Source organism: Mastigoproctus giganteus, chromosome 7 (genome assembly GCF_048544385.1).
Source record: "Mastigoproctus giganteus isolate SK-2022 chromosome 7, ASM4854438v1, whole genome shotgun sequence".
In the NCBI taxonomy this organism is placed as follows: Eukaryota; Metazoa; Arthropoda; class Arachnida; order Uropygi; family Thelyphonidae; genus Mastigoproctus; species Mastigoproctus giganteus.
In genome coordinates this window covers 77,730,832-77,752,632 of record NC_143581.1, presented here as the reverse complement: position 1 = coordinate 77,752,632, position 21,801 = coordinate 77,730,832, and the positions used below count along the sequence as shown (strand labels likewise).

The window sequence follows — 21,801 nt, the reverse complement described above, 5'->3', positions numbered from 1 at the left end:
TGGCTATGTAAACCTGTTTGGACTATATTTTTTCTATGGGGCCTTTTTTGGGGGTCACACTGTAATTAAGGCCTTTATGGAGGAGATTGTATTCATCTTTTGTATAGTTTCAGTTGGAAAGGTTTACAAATTCACCATTTGCAGGATCTGTTTGGTGCATACCCACAGATTGTGGTCTCTGTGATTTTAAAAGGGAGATCCATTTTTTTCTCATGTCTTGCTATAAGTATTTCATTATGAAATTTGATTCTATCCTGTAGATGGAGGAAGAAGGTATTCCATAAGTCTTCATTCACAAGTGATTTTAGTCAATTTTTGACTCAGTAAATATAGTGCAGAAGGTTTTTCTTTGCATGGTTCCTTTGTTTTAGTGAACATTTTACCATGGAGTTTGCTTGCACTTTTATCTGAATAAATTTCAGAATACTTTGTGAATGTAAGCATTTTTTTTAAAAAGCTACGTGTGCTTTTTTGTTGGAAATACCTTATTAAGGTTACTTTGTATAGGTAGAAATGTTCATGTAATGGGGTTGTACGCTTTTGAAATAGAACAATGGATTATTCATTGACGCATTTGTCCGACACATTTTAGTGGCTATGAAACATCAAATAGATAGACTTAGAGACATTGACATTGTGTAAAAAACATTATTAGAATCCTATAGCCTCGAAACTTTATTAGACATGTGTGACAGCCAACTTGTGCAGTCAAGATCCACTAGTTTTCGTAAAATCGGACAAATGCTAACTTATTGTGATTTCCTCTTATAGAGGATCTGTGTCCTCATTTTGAGTTTAAAATCAATGGTGTGAATTTAAATCAAATAAAAGAGAGTGATAAATAGAATGTATAGGCTATTAAGAAATATTATAGGAATCTTAAATTTTAGAAAATTATATTTTAGGTCAGAAATTCTCTTACCTGAGATTTTTTCAGGAATGACTGCATTTGGATATGGTGTAATTAGAATAGAATTGAAATAAATAAACCTAGTAAGAGGACCAAGGAATAAAAGCAAGCTTTAACCCTAAATCCATGCATGGCGAAATAATTACAAGTATAAAGGGAGATGAATTCCTGAAAATTTATGGTGGCTTTTCTTTTATACCATCTTCAAAGGGCAAGCGAACACGTGCTGAAGGCTGTATTTATAGTACACCTTTGAAATATGGCAATGGAATTTGCCCAGGCTATAAATTGGGTATTCATCAATGATATTGATTAAGGTATATCAGGATTAATGTCCAAGTTTGCAAATAATACTAAGGTTGGCAGGGTTGTTTAATGGTAAGCTACTGCAACTGGATCTAGATAAGTTGGGCAAATGGGCTGAGAAGTGCCAACTGAAGTTTAACATGCAAGTACTGCACATAGGTAGCAATAACCCAAGAGAAATGTACCAACTGTGTGGTACTACACTCAGGGAAGTGGAAAGTGAAAAAGATCTGGGGGTAATTGTGCAGTCAAATATGAAGTTTGCTGAGCAGTGCAGATGGGCTGCCAGGGCAGGTCATGGAGTCTTGTCAATGATATATAGAAATTTTGCTAGCAGGGACAGGGATGTGATTATCCCGTTGTACAAGGCAATGGTCAGGCCACAACTAGAGTACTGTGTACAGGCCTGGAGGCCTCATTTTAGGAAGGATGCAGAGTTGCTAGAACAAGTACAAAGAAGGGCAACAAGATTGGTGAGGGGAACAAAGGAGTGCTCTTACCAAGAAAGGGTTAAGTTCTGCAAACTGCAGCGTATGGAGAGTAGGCACCTTCAAGGTAATCTGATTGAGATGTATAACATTAGCATTAGTAGAGGCATTTGATGCAAGAAAGCAAGCTTATGCAGCATCAGCCAAAAAAAAAAAAAAAAAAGAAACCCACTTCCACTTCACCCCTCTGTTCGTTCAAAATACCTGTCCAGCTGAGCCTTAAACTTATTTAGGCTATCAACCTCCACCACAAGGGATGGAAGTCTGTTCCACCAACCAACCACCCGCTGGCTAAAGGCAAATTTCCGCACGTCTATCCTACATCTGTCTTTCCTCAATTTGAATTTATGCCCTCTCAGGTGATTTTTCTGAGCTAGAGGAAGAATCCCATCAGCATTGAGCATGCTTAAACCACTCAAAGCCTTATACACCTCTATCAGATCACCTCGCTGGTGCCTAGTCTCCAGACACTGTAATTTGCAAAACTTAAGCCTTTCTTCGTAAGAGCACCCCTTTGTTCCATTCACTAATCTTGTTGCCCTTCTCTGTACTCATTCCAGCAGCTCTACATCCTTCTTGAAATGAGGCCTCCAGACCTGTATACAGTACTCTAGGTGTGGCCTGACCATTGCCTTATACAATGGAATAATCACCTCCTTATCCCTGCTGGAAAAATTCCTGTATATCATTGACAATACTCCATGAGCTACACTTGCAGCCCGTCTGCACTGCTTAGAGAACTTCATATCTGCCTGCACAACCACCCCCAAGTCCCTTTCATTCTCTACCACTATCAGTGTAGTACCACAGAGTTGATACGTTGCTCTGGGGTTGCTGTTTCCCATGTGTAAGGCCTTGAATGGATTGAGCAAGCTGAATACTGATGGGATTCTTCCTCTTGTTGAGATTAATAACTTGAGGGGGTATAGATTCAAATCAAGGAGAGAGAGTTGTAGAATAGATGTGCAGAAATTTGCCTTTAGCCAGCGGGTGTTGATTGGTGGAACAGACTTCCATCTTTTGGTGGGGAAGTTGATAGCCTAAATAAGAACCTGAGGGGGCATAAATTCAAATTGAGGAAAGTCAGTTGTAGAATAGATATACGGAAATTTGCCTTTAGCCAGCAGGTGGTTGATTGGTGGAACAGACTTCCATCTTTTGGTGGGGAAGTTGATAGCCTAAATAAATTTAAGCTGAGCTGGACAGACAATTTGGAACGAATGGAGGGGTGAAATGGGAGTGTTTTTTTTTTTTTGGCTGCATAAGCTTGCTCTTTTTTTTTTTCTGCATAAGCTTGCTTTCTTGCATTGTATGCCTCTACTAATGCTAAACACGTTCGCCCTACATATTTGATGTTATTAAGTTACATAAACCCAACAAACCATTAAAACATACTGTTGTTAATGACAGTAATGGCAGTGTGTTATTGCAACAGGAGCTAGAAAATTTGGCCAGATGGGCTGAGAAGTGGCAACTGAAGTTTAACGTTGAAAATTCAAAGTACTGCATATGGGTAGAAGTAACTCCAGAGAAACGTACCAACTGTGTGGTACTACACTTAAGGTGGTAGAAAATGAAAAAGACCTGGGAGTAATTGTGCAGTCAGATATGAAGTTTTCTGAGCAATGCAGACAGGCTGCCAGGGCAGGTCATGGGATTTTGTCAATGATATACAGGAATTTTGTTAGCAGGGAAAAGGAGGTGATTGTCCCTCTGTATAAGGCAATGGTCAGGCCACGCCTTGAGTACTGCGTGCAGGTCTGGAGGCCTCATTTTAGGAAGGATGTAGATTTGCTTGAGCGTGTACAGAGAAGGAGGGCAACAAGATTGGTGAGGGGAATGAAGGGATCCTCTTACCAGGAGAGGCTTAAGTTCTGCAAATTGTAGCAGCTGAAGACTAGGCTCCTACGAGGTGATCTGATTGTTCTGTATAAAGCCTTGAACAGGTTGAGCATGCTGAATTCTGATGGGATTCTTCCACTTGTTCAGATTACAAACCTAAGGGGGCATAAATTGAAATTAAGGAAGGACAGATGTGCGGAAATTTGCCTTTAGCCATCAGCGGGTGGTTAATTGCTGGAACAAACTTCCATCTGGCGTTGTTTAAGTTGATAGGTTAAATAAATTTAAGGAGGAACTGGACAAACATTTAGAGGTGATTGTTTTGTAAATTTTTTTTTTTTTTTTGGCTGATGCTGCATAAGTTTGCTTTCTTGCATCACATGCCACTACTACTACTACTACCCATAGTAAGTTTCAAAAATGCATCAACAGCAAACTTAGCAAAATTTGCAGTTGACTTACTAAAACATGTAACAAATTTTTCCAAATATCGCATAAAATATATGGAACACCTATTTTCATCAGTCAAAAATATAAAATTAGAACCCGATGATGAATTATATTTGTATATAGTGATATAAAATCACTATATACAAACATACATTCTCAAAAGGCAATGATGGCTACTCAGGATTTATTATGCAATGATCCCACACTAAAAAAAAAAAAAAACAGAACAAAATTAGAAATCACTGATATAACAAACATACTAAACGTACTGTTATCTGCCAATTATTTCACCCATGAAGGAGTTTTTTACCAACAAGTACTTGGGATACCAATGGGTGGTATCGTAAGTGGTCTCTCTGAATTTTACCTTCTGGAAATAGAAAACCACTTAATTTCCGAGTACTATTCCCAATCCCTTAAATTTTATGGAAGGCATGTAGAAGATTGTCTGCTTATAGGCAAACCAGATACCATAAATACAATCTTTCATGGGTTGAATAATTAATTTTAATAGCCCAGCTCAACAATGCTTTCAGGTATTCATCTATAGAGGATGATTGCAAATAGGAAATCGAATTGCGTAAGGACAGATTCTCCAACGGCAGTTACATGACATGGCTCATAAACAGTGAGAAAAACCAAACGAGAAATGATAACAAAAAAAAAAAACAATGGATAGGCCGCCTCCCGTATATCGAAACATACCAACAACCTCTGAAAAAGATCTTTAAAAATTCTGGAGTAAACTTAGCCTTCGGAAACTCCAAGAAACTATGGGCATACCTTAAAAGTTCAACAAACAATAAAAAAATAACAGATTTTAAACAACAGACAAACGTAATGTAAGTTCAAAAGCATCAGCTTTTGTGTTTTGAACACAACTTGTTAATTTGCCTATCATATTACCAGACAGTCTAACCATACATCAACTATCCCTGATCATTTCTTCACTAATAAACTTTCAACATCCACATTTAATGTTAATAGTTCTCTAAGAACTTCAACCAAAACTTGGTGTTGGTTTGTTATGCAGCGGAGCCTCTGTGTCATGGTTATTCTCAGCTTCATGCCCTTTATCATTACAAGAATGTTAAACGAGACAATTTGCATGATTTCTATTCTTCTTTTCCATGGATAGATTACTGGTTTAAACCATTTGATCCTATTGCTTGATCAGAAAGCGAACACATGATGAAGGCTGTATTTCTACACTTTTGAAATATGGCAATGGAATGTGCCAAGGCTATAAAAACGGCCTTCGATATGTGTTTGGTAAAAACAGAAAGCCCTCATTGAGCTCCAAGAATTTATCTTCCTTTATACTTCTAATTATTTTGCCATGCACGGATTTAGGGTCAAAGCTTGCTTTTATTCCTTGGTCCTCTTACTAAGTTTATTTATTTCAATATTTAATTACACTTCACTCTGATGCAGTCATTCCCGAAAAAAAAAAAAAAAAGTCAGGTAAAAGAACTGCTGACCTAAAATATAATATTTCTAAACTTTAAGATTCCAATAATATTTCTTAATAGCCTATACATTCTATTTATCACTCTATTTTATTTGGTTTAAATTAATACCATTGATTTTAAATTCAAAATGAGGACACAGATCCTCTACAAGAGAAAATCACAATAAACATTAGCATTAATGGTTCGACTGTTGATGATCCTGCTCAGATAGCAAACAAACTGAATGAGTATTTTGCATCTACATTCACACATGAGGAGTTATTAAGGTTTGAAAATGGCAAAAGTTTAACAAATCGTAGCAGGGTGCTTAATGATTTTGTAATAACTGAGAGCAAAGTGGAGGAGAAATTGTTGAAGTTAAACATAAGAAAGGCACCTGGGATGGATGGGATCTATCCAGTTATATTAAAGGAGGGGCAAAGCAACTAAGCAAACCCTTAGCCATAATTATGAGAGCATCCTTGGACTTAGGGTAGGTCCCCACGGACTGGAGATGTGTAAATGTATCCCCAATTCACAAAGGGGGATCGAAGGGTGACACGAGTAATTACAGACCAGTTAGTTTAACTTCTGTTCCGGGTAAAATAATGGAGTCGCTGGTTAAAGATGCATTGCAGGATCATCTAGACAAGACTTCAGCAATAATTCAGACACAGCATGGGTTTGTTAAGGGAAAGTCTTGTCTGACAAATTTGATAGGATATTATGATGTGGTTACAAAGGAACTGAATGCAAAAAATAATTTTTATATCATATATTTGCATTTCAGGAAAGCTTTTGTTACTGTTGCGCATGGAAGACTATTGTACAAATTGGAGCAGAAAGGTATTAAGGGTAAGTTGCTACAATGGATAAAAGGATGGTTGAGTGGCAGAAGACAGAGGGTGGTAATTAATGGGTGCTGCGCTTCGTGGACTAATGTTATTAGTGGAGTCCAACAGGGTTCGGTGTTGGGTCCTCTGTTGTTTTGTATATTTACCAATGATATTGATGAAGGTATATCAGGCTTAATGTCGAAGTTTTCAGATGATACAAAGGTTGACAGGGTTGTTAATGACAGTAATGGCAGTGTGCTACTGCAACAGAATCTAGATAATTTGGGCAGATGGGCTAAGAAGTGGCAACTGAAGTTTAACCTTGACAAATGCAAAGTACTGCATATGGGTAGAAGTAACACCAGAGAAACGTACCAACTGTGTGGTACTACACTTAAGGTGGTAGAAAATGAAAAAGACCTGGGAGTAATTGTGCAGTCAGATATGAAGTTTTCTGAGCAATATAGACAGGCTCCCAGGGCAGGTCATAGGGTTTTGTCAATGATATATAGGAATTTTGCTAGCAGGGAAAAGGAGGTGATTGTCCTTCTGTATAAGGCAATGGTCAGGCTACACCTTGAGTACTGCGTACAGGTCTGGAGGCCTCATTTTAGAAAGGATGTAGATTTGCTTGAGTGTGTACAGAGAAGGGCAACAAGATTGGTGAGGGGAATGAAGGGATCCTCTTACAAAGAGACGCTTAAGTTCTGCAAATTGCAGTGGCTGGAGACTAAGCACCTGCATAGTGATCTGATTGAGGTGTATAAGGCCTTGAACGGGTTGAGCACGCTGAATTCTGATGGGAATCCTTCCACTTGTTCAGATTATGAACTAAGGGGGCATAAATTGAAATTAATAAATAAAGACAGATGTAGAATAGATGTGCAGAAATTTGCCTTTAGCCAGCAGGTGGTTAATTGCTGGAACAAACTTCCATTTGTCGTTGTGGAAGATGATAGGTTAACTAAACTTAAGGAGGAACTGGACAGGCATTTGGAGGGAATAGTGTGATTTTTTTTTTTTTTTTGGCTGATGCTGCATAAGATCATACTATTACTACTATTAGTAGTAGTAGGCATATGATTCAAGAAGCATAATTCAAATAGCAGAAGACTACTATAGAGAATTATACAAGGAGCGAGGGAATGATGCCAGCAGTGGGGAAGATGGATTGCAAAGTAGCAACACGTACGACATACCCGATATTCTTCCTGATGAGGTAGATCATGCATAAATCAGAAATTGGAAATTATAGACCAATTAGCTTGTTATCCCACATCTACAAGTTGATCACAAGGGTCATTACTAACAGATTAGAAAGAATACTTGACGAGAATCAACCGAAAGAGCAAGCTGGCTTTAGGACAGGATTCTCAACTATGGATCACCTTCACGTAATATCACAGCTAATGGAGAAAACAAAAAGCTTTTCAAAAAGCAAAAAGCAAAAAGCTTTTCATAATCTACAAATGCCAGGCATAAGCCTGGCATTTGTGGATTATGAAAAGGCATTTGACTCCATACAGCATAAGGCATGTTTCAGGCACTAGAAAGACAAGGCATAGATATCCCATATATTATGATTTTGAAGAAAATATATGAGAGTGCTACCACCTTTATTAGACTAGACAAAGACAGCAGGAAATTTAAAATCGAGAAAGGAGTTTGACAAGGAGACACAATATCTCCGAAGCTGTTTACTGCTGCCCTTGAGAAAGCTTTCAGAAGATTAGACTGGTCGCAGAAAGAAGTCAATGTGAACGGAGAGTACCTAAACCATTTATGATTTGCAGATGACATTGTGGTCATAAACCACGATCCCAAAGAATTAGAGGAAAATCTTAATCAGTTATGCACGGTTAGTAAGGATTTTGGACTAAAGATGAATATAGCTAAAACAAAAGTAACGTAAGTGATGAACAAGTATGCCACAGAAAGGGAAATAATGATTGAAGGAGCAGTAATTGAAAAGGTGGAGTCATATACTTATCTGGGACAAGTTATTAGCTGTAATAATGATAAATGGCTGGAAGTCAAGAGAAGAATAAATTTTGTATGGATAGCATTCAGGAAATATAGTCACATACTGAAGAGCAATATCCCAGTTTGTCTGAAATGTAAAATAATGAACCAATGTATACTCCCCACCATGACTTATGGAAGTGAAACTTGGGCACCCACCAAAAGAATGGAAGAGAAGCTGAGAACTGCACAGCGAAGAATGGAACGAATTATATTGGGAATCAGACTGTTAGATAAGAAGAGAAACACATGGATTAGGCAGCAAACTCAAGTAAAGGACATTCTTATCAAAACTAAAGAACTAAAATGGTCTTGGGCTGGAAACATAGCTCGAAGTCATGATGACAGATGGACTAAGAAAATAACAGAATGGTACCCAAGAGGAGCTAGAAGAAAACCTGGAAGACAAATGCGGAGATGGATAGATGAAATTCATGAGTTTTTGGGTAGTAAATAGGATGGCAGTGCTCAAAACAGAAGGAACTGGAAAGTTGCTGGAGAGGCCTTCATCCTGCAGTAGATTGGAAATGGCTGATGGTGATGGTGATTCAAGAAAGCAAGCTTATACAGCATCAGTCAAAAAAAAAAAAAAAACCTTCCCATTTCACCCATCCATTTGCTCCAAATGTTTGTCTAGTTCAACCTTAATTTATTTAAGCTGTCAAATTCTACAACAGATGGAAGTTTGTTCCAGCATTCAACCACCCGCTGTCTACATGCAAATTTTGGCACATAAATTTGAATTCATTTCTTTTCAAGCAATTAATGTGAGCAAGTGGAGAATCCCATCAGCATTGAGATTAGTCAAACCATTCAAGGCCTTATACACATCAATCAGATTACCTCACAGGCACCTAGTCTCCAGACACTGTAATTTTCAAAAATTAAGCCTTTCTTGGTAGGAGCACCCCCTTGGGTCTTCTCACAAGTCTGGGTGCCGTTCTCTACTCGTTTTTGCAACTCTACATCCTTCCTAAAATGAGGTCTCCAGACTTGTAAGCAGTACTCAAGGTGTGACTCACCATTGCCTTATACAAGGAGATAATCACCTCATTATCGCTGCTACAAGAATTTGTGTATATCATTGACAAGACACCATGAGCCACTCTTGCAGACCGTCTGCACTACTCAGAAAATTTGATATCTGACTACACAGTTACCCCCGAAGTCCTTTTCATTCTCTACCACCCTGAGTGTAGTACCACACAGATGATACATTACTCTGAAGTTACTGCAACCTATATGCAGTACTTTAGATTTGTCAATGTTAAACTTCAGTCGGCACCTCTCAGCCCATCTGTTCAACTTTTCTAGATCATGTTGCAGTAGTGTACTGTTATTAGTGTCATTAACAACTCTGCCAACCTTTGTATCGCCTGCAAAATTAGATATTAAGTGTGATATAAGTTCATTAAAATCAAGAATAAACACAGAAAACAACTATGGACCCAACATTGAACCTTGGGGGAAAACTAATAACATTAGTCCACGAAGAGCAGTGTCCAATGATTACCACTCTCTGTCTTCTCCCACTCAACCATTGCTTTATCCACAGCAGCAACTTGCCCTTAATGACTCACTGCTCCAATTTGTACAGCAGACTTCCATGTGCAACAGTATCAAAAGCCTTCCTAAGATCCAAGTATATAATATCAAAATTATTCTTTGCATCCAGTTCCTTTTTGACCACATCATAGTGTCCCATCAAATTGGTCAGACAAGACTTCCCCTTAACAAACCCATGCTGAAGTCTTGTCTAGATGATCCTGCAGCGAGTGCTTTAACCAGCCACCATTTAATTTCCCCAGAACAAAAGTTAAACTAACAGGTCTCTTGATTTTTAAGGAATTCTTATGTGCTGTAATGTAATAACTAGATCGTATATATAGCTTAGCATAATTTTCAGCACTCACCTCATAGTAATCCGCTTAGCTAGTGGAGAGTTTTACCACATACATAGTGGTTATAGGATTCTAATACCTTACAGGGATTATGGGTTTAAAATTAAGTTATGGGCTATAAAAAATTTTTAAGAAAGAAAAGTGCACCTTCCATTCTATGGTTGCCTAATTAAATTAAATGAAGAGAAAAAAAATAGAAGCTAATAATCGTGTACGAGCGACTTTCGAGATTCCTCGTCTTCAGTCTTATCAGATTCAACAACATACAGAGCTTGCAACACGTTTAATATTAACAAGCTTAAAAATAAACTTGATGGGATCCTAAGAAGACTCAGAGCCAACAAACAAATTAATTTACATACCCTCCAGCAAATAGGCATACGCAGTAACATTCTCCCACACATTTTTGGAATAGTCAAACTCCATAAACAAGACCCATCATTTCCTATAAACAGTCCGCCTATGCTAACCTATCCATATTCCTCGTCAAAATTATTTCACCTTTAATGAGATTTTCTCGGTTCAGGGTCTACAATACTAAACAAGCACACGAATATATAACTTCCATAACCATATCTGAAAACGATATTCTCGCGTCCTTCGATGTCGTCTCCCTATACACAAACTTGCACATCGAATCCATGTTACTCGCCCTTAAAGAACTATTAATTAAAGACGACACATTAACAAAACGTACCGACTTAAACATTAATGATATTTTAGAACTCACATCACTGTTACTTGACGCCAAACAATTTAAATTCCAAAATAACATCTACGAACAAATTTTCGGCCTTCCCATGGGCCTCGGTATCTCTGCCCCTTTATCCGAGATCTACCTCGCATCTATCGAAGAAAAAATCCTCCAACCATTTCCCCCAGGAATTAAACTATACATGAGGTATGCAGATGATGTCCTCTTAATAGGCAACAGAACCACCATCGATACTTTACTGAACACCTTTAACACAACACATGAAAGACTCAAATTTACCCTCGAAGTAGAAACCGATAATAAAATTAATTTTCTAAACCTCACTGTATACAAAATAAACACATCTTTAGGCACCAAAATATACAGAAAAAACACACATACAGGTAAATTCTTACATTACCACCCTCTATACATCAAAAAAGCAGTTCTATACAACCAGATATACAACGCTGTAAAATATAGCCACACACAAACAGACCTATCTGTAGAATTGCAATACCTCACCAAAAAATTCATCGACAGAAAATACCCACCACAACTAATAAAAGAAACCATCACCAAAGTTCATAATAACACTAATAACCCAAACAAAATTATTAACCACATGAACAAGAATAAAATACATAAACCCCTTATCACGCTCCCATATCATCAACAATACGCTAGAAGACTTTTTTTTTTTTTTTTTTTTTGATTTGGTAATTGTTGGCGCATCGGCTTCTGTGGCCATATTGCACCTCCCAAGGTTTTTGCAGTACTTTGATCCAAGCCCGAGGCGGGAATCGAACCCGCGACCTTTGGGTTGCCGGGCAGGTACTTTACCCACTCGGCTAGCCCGGTCGGCGCTAGAAGACTTCAACAGATTTTTAAAAATACAGATATCAAATTAATATTCACATCTTATACTCAACAATTCACAACTAATTCAGCAAGTACAGAACTAACACAACACGTCCAATCTCAAAATCACAACCCACTCATCGATTCAGCCATCACAGTAATTAAATTAAATTCTAGCTACAAAATCCTTGAAAACGAAGCACTCGTCATCGAATGGTTTAAGCGCCATACATCACTCAACGTGTTAAACAAAAAGATTCCCGCCAATTTCTCCCCCATTTGGAATTTAGCAACTCATATATAACACAAGCGCGCTCTCTTCCCCCCCCACTATAGCTAACTGAAGATGAGGAATGTCGAAAGTCGCTCGTACACGATTATTAGCTTCTATTTTTTTTCTCTTCATTTAATTTAATTAGGCAACCATAGAATGGAAGGTGCACTTTCCTTTCTTACAAATTTTTTTATAGCCCGTAACTTAATTTTAAACCCATAATCCCTGTAAGGTATTAGAATCTTATAACCACTATGTATGTGGTAAAACTCTCCACCAGCTAAGCGGATTACTATGAGGTGAGTGCTGAAAATTAAGCTATATATACGATCTAGTAACTAACAGGTGTATAATCACTTGTGTCACGCTTTGATCCTCCTTTGTGAATTGTGGTCACATTTGCACATCTCCAGTCCATAAGCACCTGTCCTGGGTCCAATGAAGCTCTCATAATTATGGCCAAGAATTTGCTTACTTCCTTTAATATAACTGGATAGATTCCATCCACCACAGGTGCATTTCTTGTGTTTATTTTCAACAATTTCTGCTCCACTTTGCTCTCGGATATTACGAAATCATATAGTTCACTGCCAGAGTTTAACACCACCCTGATATTCCCCTCCCACAAATAACTCCTCATGTATAAATGTAGATGCAAAATGCTCATTCAGTTTGATAGCTACCTGAGCAGGATCATCAACAGTTGAACCATCAATATGAAGAGAACCAATATGATTCATCCCCTTCCTTCTAGAGTTTACTTAAGTAAAGACTTTGATGTTCTTCTTTGCATTCTTAACCAAAGATCTCTCCTAATGTGTCTTCACTTGCCTAACCTGCTTTGTGACTTGATTACAGACCAGCTTATATCTACTATAGGCTTGTGTCACGTTTTAATTTATATGCATCCCATGCATTTTTCTTCTTGCCACAAGCCTCATTAGTTCATCTGACATCCATTTAGGTCTAAATAGGCCTCCGTAGCCGAGTGGGCAGGAGCGGGAGTGCAGTAGCACACGCTCTTTGAGAAGACCGGGGTTCAAGCCCCTGACTGCTGAATACGGTTGAACTGCCAACCCGCACTGGACCAGCGTGGCAGATTATGGTCCATTTCCCTCAACATGAATTGTTGAGGAGGCTTCCATCCTGCAGTGGGTTGATAATGGCTGACTTTACTTTTTTTTACTTTACTATTGAACAGTATTTCATAGTCGGTATGAAAGCCTAATAGCTTCCATGTTTAATTCGTTAAAGGCTTCCCGTTTAGAATTCGCTGTTGTTAACATCATCAGTTGGTCCAGCTGTACAGAATTTAAAAACTGTCTCAGACCACTGTAGTCACCTTTCCAAAAACAGAAACCCCCCCCCCTTTACCCTTGATGGTAGTTACATCTTAAAGTAAATCTCACATCAGTACACTGTGATCACAATCACCTAGTGGTTCCTTTATCTGCAAATTTAAGAATAAACACGGAGTTACCTTTTATTCCGTCGGAAAGAATTCTTCTTGATCAACTCTCCTTTTTGTGAATTATAAAATAATAAATTGTCGTTAAATAAATGTCTCCGACCACCGTATATGAAAGCAAAAACCCCCACCTTTACCCCTGATGGTAGTTACCTCTTTGAGTAAATCCAACATCAGCTGTGGTTCCTTTATAGAAAGGAACGATAAAGTGGTTCCTTTATCTGCAAATTCTTAATAAATGAAGAATCACTACTGATAATCAGATCAAGAGTATTATCCCCTCTGGTTACCACCCGAACATGCTGCTGTAGAAAACGCTCATCCAATAAATCCACAAAAGCCTTGCTAGTGTGTGAATGACCAACCCACAAGTTCCAGTCAATATCTGGGAAATTATTATTTTTCATTATTATTATGTCACACCAAACTGACTCAACACTGCACTGTCCACCCATGTAAACAATTTCTGCTCCACTGGCTGCACTTCCTTAGATTTTATGTGTTTCTTACCTAATAGCATAACCCCTCCTCTCTTCCTATCCTTTCTGTACACATGGTGTTCCTCAAATTCCAATTCTGCATTCTTCATATTTGTGTGACACCACATCTCTGATATCTGCCTTTGATGTTTTGACCAACACCTGAAATACATCAAATTTATTCATTAAACTCCTAGAACTGGTATACATACAAGTAAACATGCACCTGTTCTTATTCTTAGCTACCCTAACACAGCACAGCACATGTATTTACTTGTTCAGCGATTTCAGGGTATTTCAGAGATTCCCAGCAGTCTCTAAAATTCCCCGCTCATTCAAATAGAAGCAGTGCAAGGATCACTTCACTTCTCCCAGTGACTACTGTTAATCTTTTAGTCTGCGAATCCTTCTAAGGTAGCAGTTTTCCGATCCACTATCACTGCCTTGAAAGCATCAGCAAATATTCTCGCCCCCTTTCTATTGAAGTGTATCCCATCTCTGTAGATGTAGTCTCTCCTGTTAACAAGCACAGACCACACTAAGAAATATTCTACCCCATGAGCCTTGCACAATCTCTCCAGGGCTGAATTGATTGACAAGGCTCTCATCATATACTCCCTCCTATTGTGGCTTGGCAGAATTGCAGACACTTTCAAATTCAACCCTAAATCACGGCTTTTTTTTCAACATTGATCGGTACTTGTTAAGTAATCCCGTCATTCTCTTTCTCTTAATATCCGATTTTACGAAAACTAGCAGGTCTTGACTATACAAGTTGTCTGTCCAACAGGTCTAATAAAGTTTCTAGACTATAAGATTCCCATAATGTTTTTTATAAAATGTCAATGTCTTTATATCTGTGTGACACAACACTCTGATATCCCAAAAATATCTGCCTTCAATGTCTTGAATTTGATACACTTCAAATTCATTAAGTTTATTTACTATACTCCTAGCACTGGTATACATGCAAGTAATCATGCACCTGTTCTTATTCTTAGTTAATCTAACACAGCCCATGCATTTACTTTTTTTATGACCCCCAGAAACTGGCTTCCCGAGCTTCCAATAGAAGTAGTGCAAGAATCATTTACTTCCAATAGAAGTAGTGCAAGAATCATCTACTTCCAATAGAAGTAGTGCAAGAATCATCTACTTCCAATAGAAGTAGTGCAAGAATCATCTACTTCCAATAGAAGTAGTGCAAGAATCATTTCCACCTCTACGTGTGGCTACTGTTAATCTATTAGTCTGTGAATCCTCCAAGCTAGCAGTTTTCCGAGCCACCTAACACTGCCTCGATAGCATCAGCAAATATTCTTGCACCCTTTCTATTTAAGTGTATCTCATCCCTGTAGAAGCAATCTCGCCTGTTAACAAGCAGACCATACTGAGAAAAACTGTACCCCACATGGCATTTGTTTTAAACATACTGGTGCATAATTGTGCACAAACCATATTTATTTTTTTGTCAAGTAATTCTGGCAATATCTGCTCAAGAATTGACTAATGAGGTCTATTAATATACATATCCATTTAAAATTGTGGTGATATATATATGGCTCGATATTCATTGTAGCTTTCTTCTGAAGTGCAAAAATTGTTCTGTGAGGATTACCCTTTGCCCAAATATACATGCTGCAAGGTTCTTTTTTTATTAAATTTGTTTATTTTTATCAACATGTCTTATAAATGGTACCTTATCTGTTAAAAGTATTGGGTTAATAAATAAGATAATGCCACCATCAAGTGCAAGAGCCAACAACACAACTCCGCATGATGAGGATAACCAGTTTTATTGCTGAAATACTTGGAGGAGAATCAGGTAGAGTGCTTGCTGAAAGTCCTTCAAATGACTGTTTTGAAATATGCACACAACACTGAGTACCCGTAGCAGGCTCATTATGTATGATGATGTTCATTAAATCTGCTTGCCTCTAATCTGAAGTAGCTTGATTAGGCGAGTGAATTTCTCTTAGCTGAAATCTAGTATGTGGTAAAGTTCAACTTATTTGACACCTTTTTTTATTATGTATTTTGCATTTTATTTTTTTCTCAGGAATCCATCTTAAAAGTTCTGAAAAAACTTATAAAAAAAGAAAAAAAGAACCTGTTTTCATGATACATCACACAATGTCATGCCTGGTTGGGAAGGAGTTAGTTTTAACATGGCATTCATGTTAAAACATTAACACGAATTTGTTCAGTATATAATATTCACTAATTCTTAACCAAAAATTCAACATTAATTACCTGACATCGGCTTGTAAAAATATAGGCATATTATGACAATTTGCAGCACTTCCTAAACAGCACACAACTTCGCCATATTCCTGCATGATACAAATCATTTCTTTTGTTGCTTCTGGTGTACAATCAGTAAACAAGGATACAAGCAAAGGAACATTATCCACATTTTCTATATGGGGTCTAATATTTTCTATACCTTTTGGAAGTTTAGCCTGAAAGACAAAAAATTAATTTTTAGCATATTAGTATATATTATTATAATTAATTAACAAATGAATGATAGGAATTACCTCAATAATGCCTTGCTGTCTTACATTTATTAATATTATATGGATTGTTAAACGAACATAGTTCAATCAAATATTTCAGGTTTAATTAAAAAATTTTACACATAAATAACCACAGATTTTTAGATATTTGTTAACACCCTGAATAAAGCTAATCCATTCTCCTTGTGTAGATGCAGGCTATTGCTGCTTACTACATCATAACTGGGAATATATTGTTAATAAAGCTTATACATAACTTATAATTATTTTAAAAATATTCAGCTTAGTTTCTGATTGCTAACTTCATCTTCCTCGGAATTCTGGTTGTGTCTGCCAGCTCTCCAATAGTAAACATCATGTTATTCTCTTAACAAAGGGATGTTAAGGAGACTGTGAATTTTCCAATCAACAGAGAGATTTTCTGAGGACTGTGTAAAGATAGCGATGCTTAGTGTGTCACTTTTCAGCATTTTCATATGGTCCTCTTCATCAATAATGTGATGCAGGCATGGAAAACTGTGAAGAACAGGCATGGAAAACTGTGAAGAGCAGCCCTTAAAAGTTTCATGAACAGAAACACTGTCTTCTTTTAACTGCAAATTAGAAATAAAAATTATAACTTATGTTATTTTTCTAAATTAACCAGACATAAAAGATTCACTAAGCTCAGCCAAAAAGCACAATGCTAGAGAGTACGTTCAAACAACACAAGAGACGAGATCTTCCACAGAAGAGTGCACTGGTATCAACAGCAGGTAGCTGTTGTTTTTCTGTTATTGTATATTCTTTTTTCCACCAATAAAGGAATTCAATTGGGTGAATTCAATAACAGAATTGGGCATTTAGCTGCAGATAAGAAGTGATATAATCCATCATTTCATCTATGGGCTTTAGCCATATAATATTCTCATCCAGGGTGATAGCTAACTGAAATTTACCCAATTGGCAAGGGAGGATTTCCATTTTCTACAGGGATGGGCTAATGGTGGTTGTATAGGGAGCAGATTACAAACAATTGGAAATGGCCATTGCCCATAGTATCATCCACAACAGATCATTCCATTACTAGAAACAGTATTAGCATTGCATTAGTAGAGGCATATGATGAAAGAAAGCAAGTTTTATATAGCATTAGCAAAAAAAAAAAAAAACTTCCCATTCCCACATTTATTCACTCCAAATGTTTGTCTAGCTCTGCCTTGAATTTATTTAAGTTGTTGACCTCCACTACGACAAATGGAAGTTTGTTCCAACATTCAACCACCTGTTGGCAAAAGGCAAATATCGACACATCTCTTTTCTACAACTGTCTTTCCTCAATTTGAATTTATGTTGCCTCAGGTGAGTAATCTCAGCAAGAGGAAGAATCCCATCTGCATTAAGCTTGCTTAAACTATTCAAGGCTTTATACATCTCAATCAGATCATCTCGCAGGTACCTAGTCTGCACATGCTGCAATTTTCAGAACTTAAGCCTTTCTTAGTAACAGCAACCCTCTGTTCCATTCCCCAATCTCATTTCCCTTCTCTGTACTCATTCCAGCAGCTCTACATCCTTCCTAAATTGAGGCCTCCAGACCTATATGCAGTACTCAAAATGTGGCCTGACCATTGCCTTACACAAGGGGATAACCACTTCCTATCCCTGCTAGCAAAATTCCTGTATATCATTGACAAGACCTTCATTAACTACTCTTGCAGCCTGTCTGCACTGCTCAGAAAACTTCACATCTGATTTCACAATTAGCCCCCCAGGTCTTTTTCATTCTTCACTACCTTGAGTGTAGTACTGCACAGTTGGTATGTTACACTGGGACTACTGCTACCCATATGTAGTACTTTACATTTGTCAATATTAAAACTTCAGCTGCCATCTCTCAGTACATCTGCTCAACTTTTCTACATCCTGTTGCAGTAGCATATTGTCATTAACAACCCTGCCAACCTCCATGTCATCTGAAAACTTGGACATTAACCTTCGTCAATATCATTGATAAATACAGAAAACAACAATGGGCCCAATACCGAACCCTGGGGGACTCCACTAATAACATTAATCCACAAAGAGCAGTGTCCATTGATTACCAATCTCTGTCTTCTCTCACTCAACCATCCCTTATCTATAGCAGCAATTTGCCCTTAATGCAATACTGCTCCAATCTGAACAGTAGTCTTCCATGTGCAACAGTATCAAAAGATTTCCTAAAATCCAAGTATATGATATAAAAATTATTTTTTGCATTCAGTTCCTTCGAGACCACATCATAGTATCCAATCAAATTTGTCAAACACTTCACTTTAACAAACATATGCTGTGTCTGAACTATAACAACAGTCTTGTCTAGATGATCCTACAGTGCTTCCTTAACCAGTGATTTCATTATTTTCCCCAGAACAGAAGTTAAACTAACAGGTCTATAATTACTAGTGTCACCCTTTGATCCCTATTTGTGAATTGGGGACACGTTTACCTCTGTAGCCGAGTGGTCATGAGCAGGAGTGCAGTAGCACACGCTCTTTGAGTAGACCGGGGTTCAAGCCCCAGACTGCTCAATACGGTCGATCTGCCAACCCGCACTGGACCAGCATGGCAGATTATGGTCCATTTCTCTCAGAATGAATTGTGGAGGAGGCTTCCATCCTGCAGTGAGTTGATAATGGCTGCGCTTTACCTTTTTTTTTACACATCTCCAGTCCATGGGGATGATTATGAGTGCTTCCTTGGATTCCCCTGAGTCCAAGAAAGCACTCATAATTATGGCTAAGGGTTTGCTTACTTCTTTTGCTGCCTCCTTTAATATAACTGGATATATCCCATCCACCCCAGATGCCTTTCTTATGTTCAATTTCAATTATTTCTCCTCCACTTTGCTCTCATTTATTACAAAATTATTTAGCCCCCTGCTAGAGTGTGATAAGCTTCTGGTCTCCACTTCCCTGAAATACTCATTCAGTTTGTCAGGTACCTCAGTAGGATCATTAACAAACGAACCATTGATATCAAGTGGACCAATCTGATTCATACCCTTAGTTCTAGAGTTTACATAAGTAAATAAGTCTTTGTTGTTCCACTTTGCATCCTTCGCCAAAGATTTCTCATAATCTGCCTTTGCTTGCCTAACCCCCTTTGTGACTTGATTACAGACTAGCTGATATCTAACAGTCTTCTGTGTCACCTGATAATTTATATGTATCCCATGCATTTTCCTTCTCTGTCACGAGTCTTATTAGTTCATCTGACAACTACATAGGCCTAAAACGAACAGTATTACTTAGTTAGGCAAAAAGCCTAATAGCTTCCTAGATTACTTCCCATTTAGAATTTGCCATTGGTAATATCATCAGCTGGCTGGTCCCACTGTATAGAATTTAGAAACTGTGTGAGACTACTGTAGTCACCTTTATGAAAGCAAAAACCGTTCCCTTTACCCCTGATGCTAATTACATCTTAGAATAAATCCCATGCCAGCACACTGTGATCGCTGCCACTTAGTAGTTTCTTTATCTGCAGTATCTTAATTCATGAAGAATCACTACTGATATTCAGAATGAGAGTATTCCTTCCTTTGATTAGGGAGCAAATTGAGTGTGTGCACAACTATTAAGAATGGTATGGTTTTGCTTATCCTGAAAGGTTTAAATCAGTCAGTCACATCTATCTATTTTACTCATTAGGGGTGGTTTGTTGCCACTGAAATCCCCTAGTAGAGAGGGTAAGATAGCTGTCTTAAAAGCTTTTTAAGATCAATTAAAGTGTAGGTATGATTTGGTGGAAGATAAACAGAAACCAGTATTAATGCAATCTGAGTAATCAGATGTACAGCAGCAGCTTCAATTTGGGTTTGAAGAGTGATTTGCTTCGTCGTTATCTGTGACTTGAGAATGATCTCTACACTATCATGGGAAGCATCCAACGTATTGTGATCTCATCAATAGGCAAAGTAGTTCTTTATGGAAGTAGAAATTTGGGAAAGTTTCATGCAGACAAGACCCAACTGGAGAGTAGTGATTAATTAGTTCTTGATACTGTCAGTGTTGCCACAAAGACTTCTGCAATTCCTCTGTAAAATGAAAGGCATTACTTTAATTTAGTAGAAGAAACTGTATTTGGCTGGTTTATGGCATTCAGACTTCGGTTTTTGTTTCTTTTTTTTTTTTTTTGGAAGAAAGGCTGAATGGTGTCCATATCTACTTTCAGATATATTTTTAGGATTGGCTCTTTCTGTTTTGATGAGTTGTCTGTATCCATGGATGTGCCTTGAATATTCTTAGTTGAATTCAAATTTTGGCTATGTGATGTAGTAGCACTTGTCTCGTCTGAATGTTGAGGAACATTGGACTGTTATTGAGAGAGGCCAGCCTGAGCCAAATGAGATATTGATATGTTTGAAGAGACTAAATTCAGTTTAAATGACTACAGTTCGACGTTTTTGTGCAATAATTAAGGACGCTAATTGCAAACTGCGTCCTTGTTTAGTGTCCTTGTTTCTTGATAAATTACTTTTCTTTCCATCTTATATTTTATAAATTTTTTCTCAGTTGTCCATCTGTCACATGGTTTAGAGTATGCAGGACTCTAAACCATGTGACAGATGGACTGTCACATGTTGTCTTTACAGTTGGGCAGGTCATTTCTTTCACCAATTTCACACTTTTTTGGCACTTATAACATGTAAAGGAATTGGAATGTAGAAAGGAAGATAGATACACTGTAAATTCAGATACACTGTTAATGGTTACCTGTTGTGTATCTTGTTATTAATAAAATAAAAATAAAAAAAAATAAAATAGTACATGATCAGCTTTTACTAATGAGGTTAGGGTTGGTGTATTAAATGTAATAATTATATTCATGGTAAAGTGACATGTAAGTTAGTGCAAATGCATCATTTCTACATGCAGCCAGCTACTAAGTGACTAGGAATTGGCATCATTAATACATCTCATACTGTGAATATCTTCATAATGAGTTACCGTGATATTGCATTACCTCGAATAAGTAACGTTTCACCAATGCAAAGGACTACTGTTACTTATTCTTGGCAGATAACAAACCCCGGCCAGCACTGTTTTGGAGCTTGTTGGCTCCTCATCGGTGGGTGGGCAGATACCCTGGTGATGCAATGATGACAACCAGTTGTGAAGTATAACTCCACAAAATGAGAGAGATGCCTAATGGTGTGCAAGTAAGTAAGATCATAGGGCTATAAGCCTCAGGTTGCGAAATTAAGTACATCTCATATGTACTTAATTACATTAAATACATCACATATTGTGAACACCTCCACAATATGAGATGTA

General features: G+C 37.6%; 1 protein-coding gene across 1 annotated transcript in view; it reads right to left on the bottom strand.

Moving 5' to 3' along the window:
- l(2)k05819 (transmembrane protein 94-like protein l(2)k05819) overlaps positions 1 to 21,801 on the bottom strand; it is an 809,128-nt gene that overhangs the window by 129,585 nt on the left and 657,742 nt on the right. Inside the window, exon 23 of the mRNA XM_090377739.1 lies at positions 16,236 to 16,444. Within this exon, the coding sequence (XP_090233865.1) occupies positions 16,236 to 16,444 (209 nt within the window). The remainder of the gene's footprint in view (positions 1 to 16,235; positions 16,445 to 21,801) is intronic.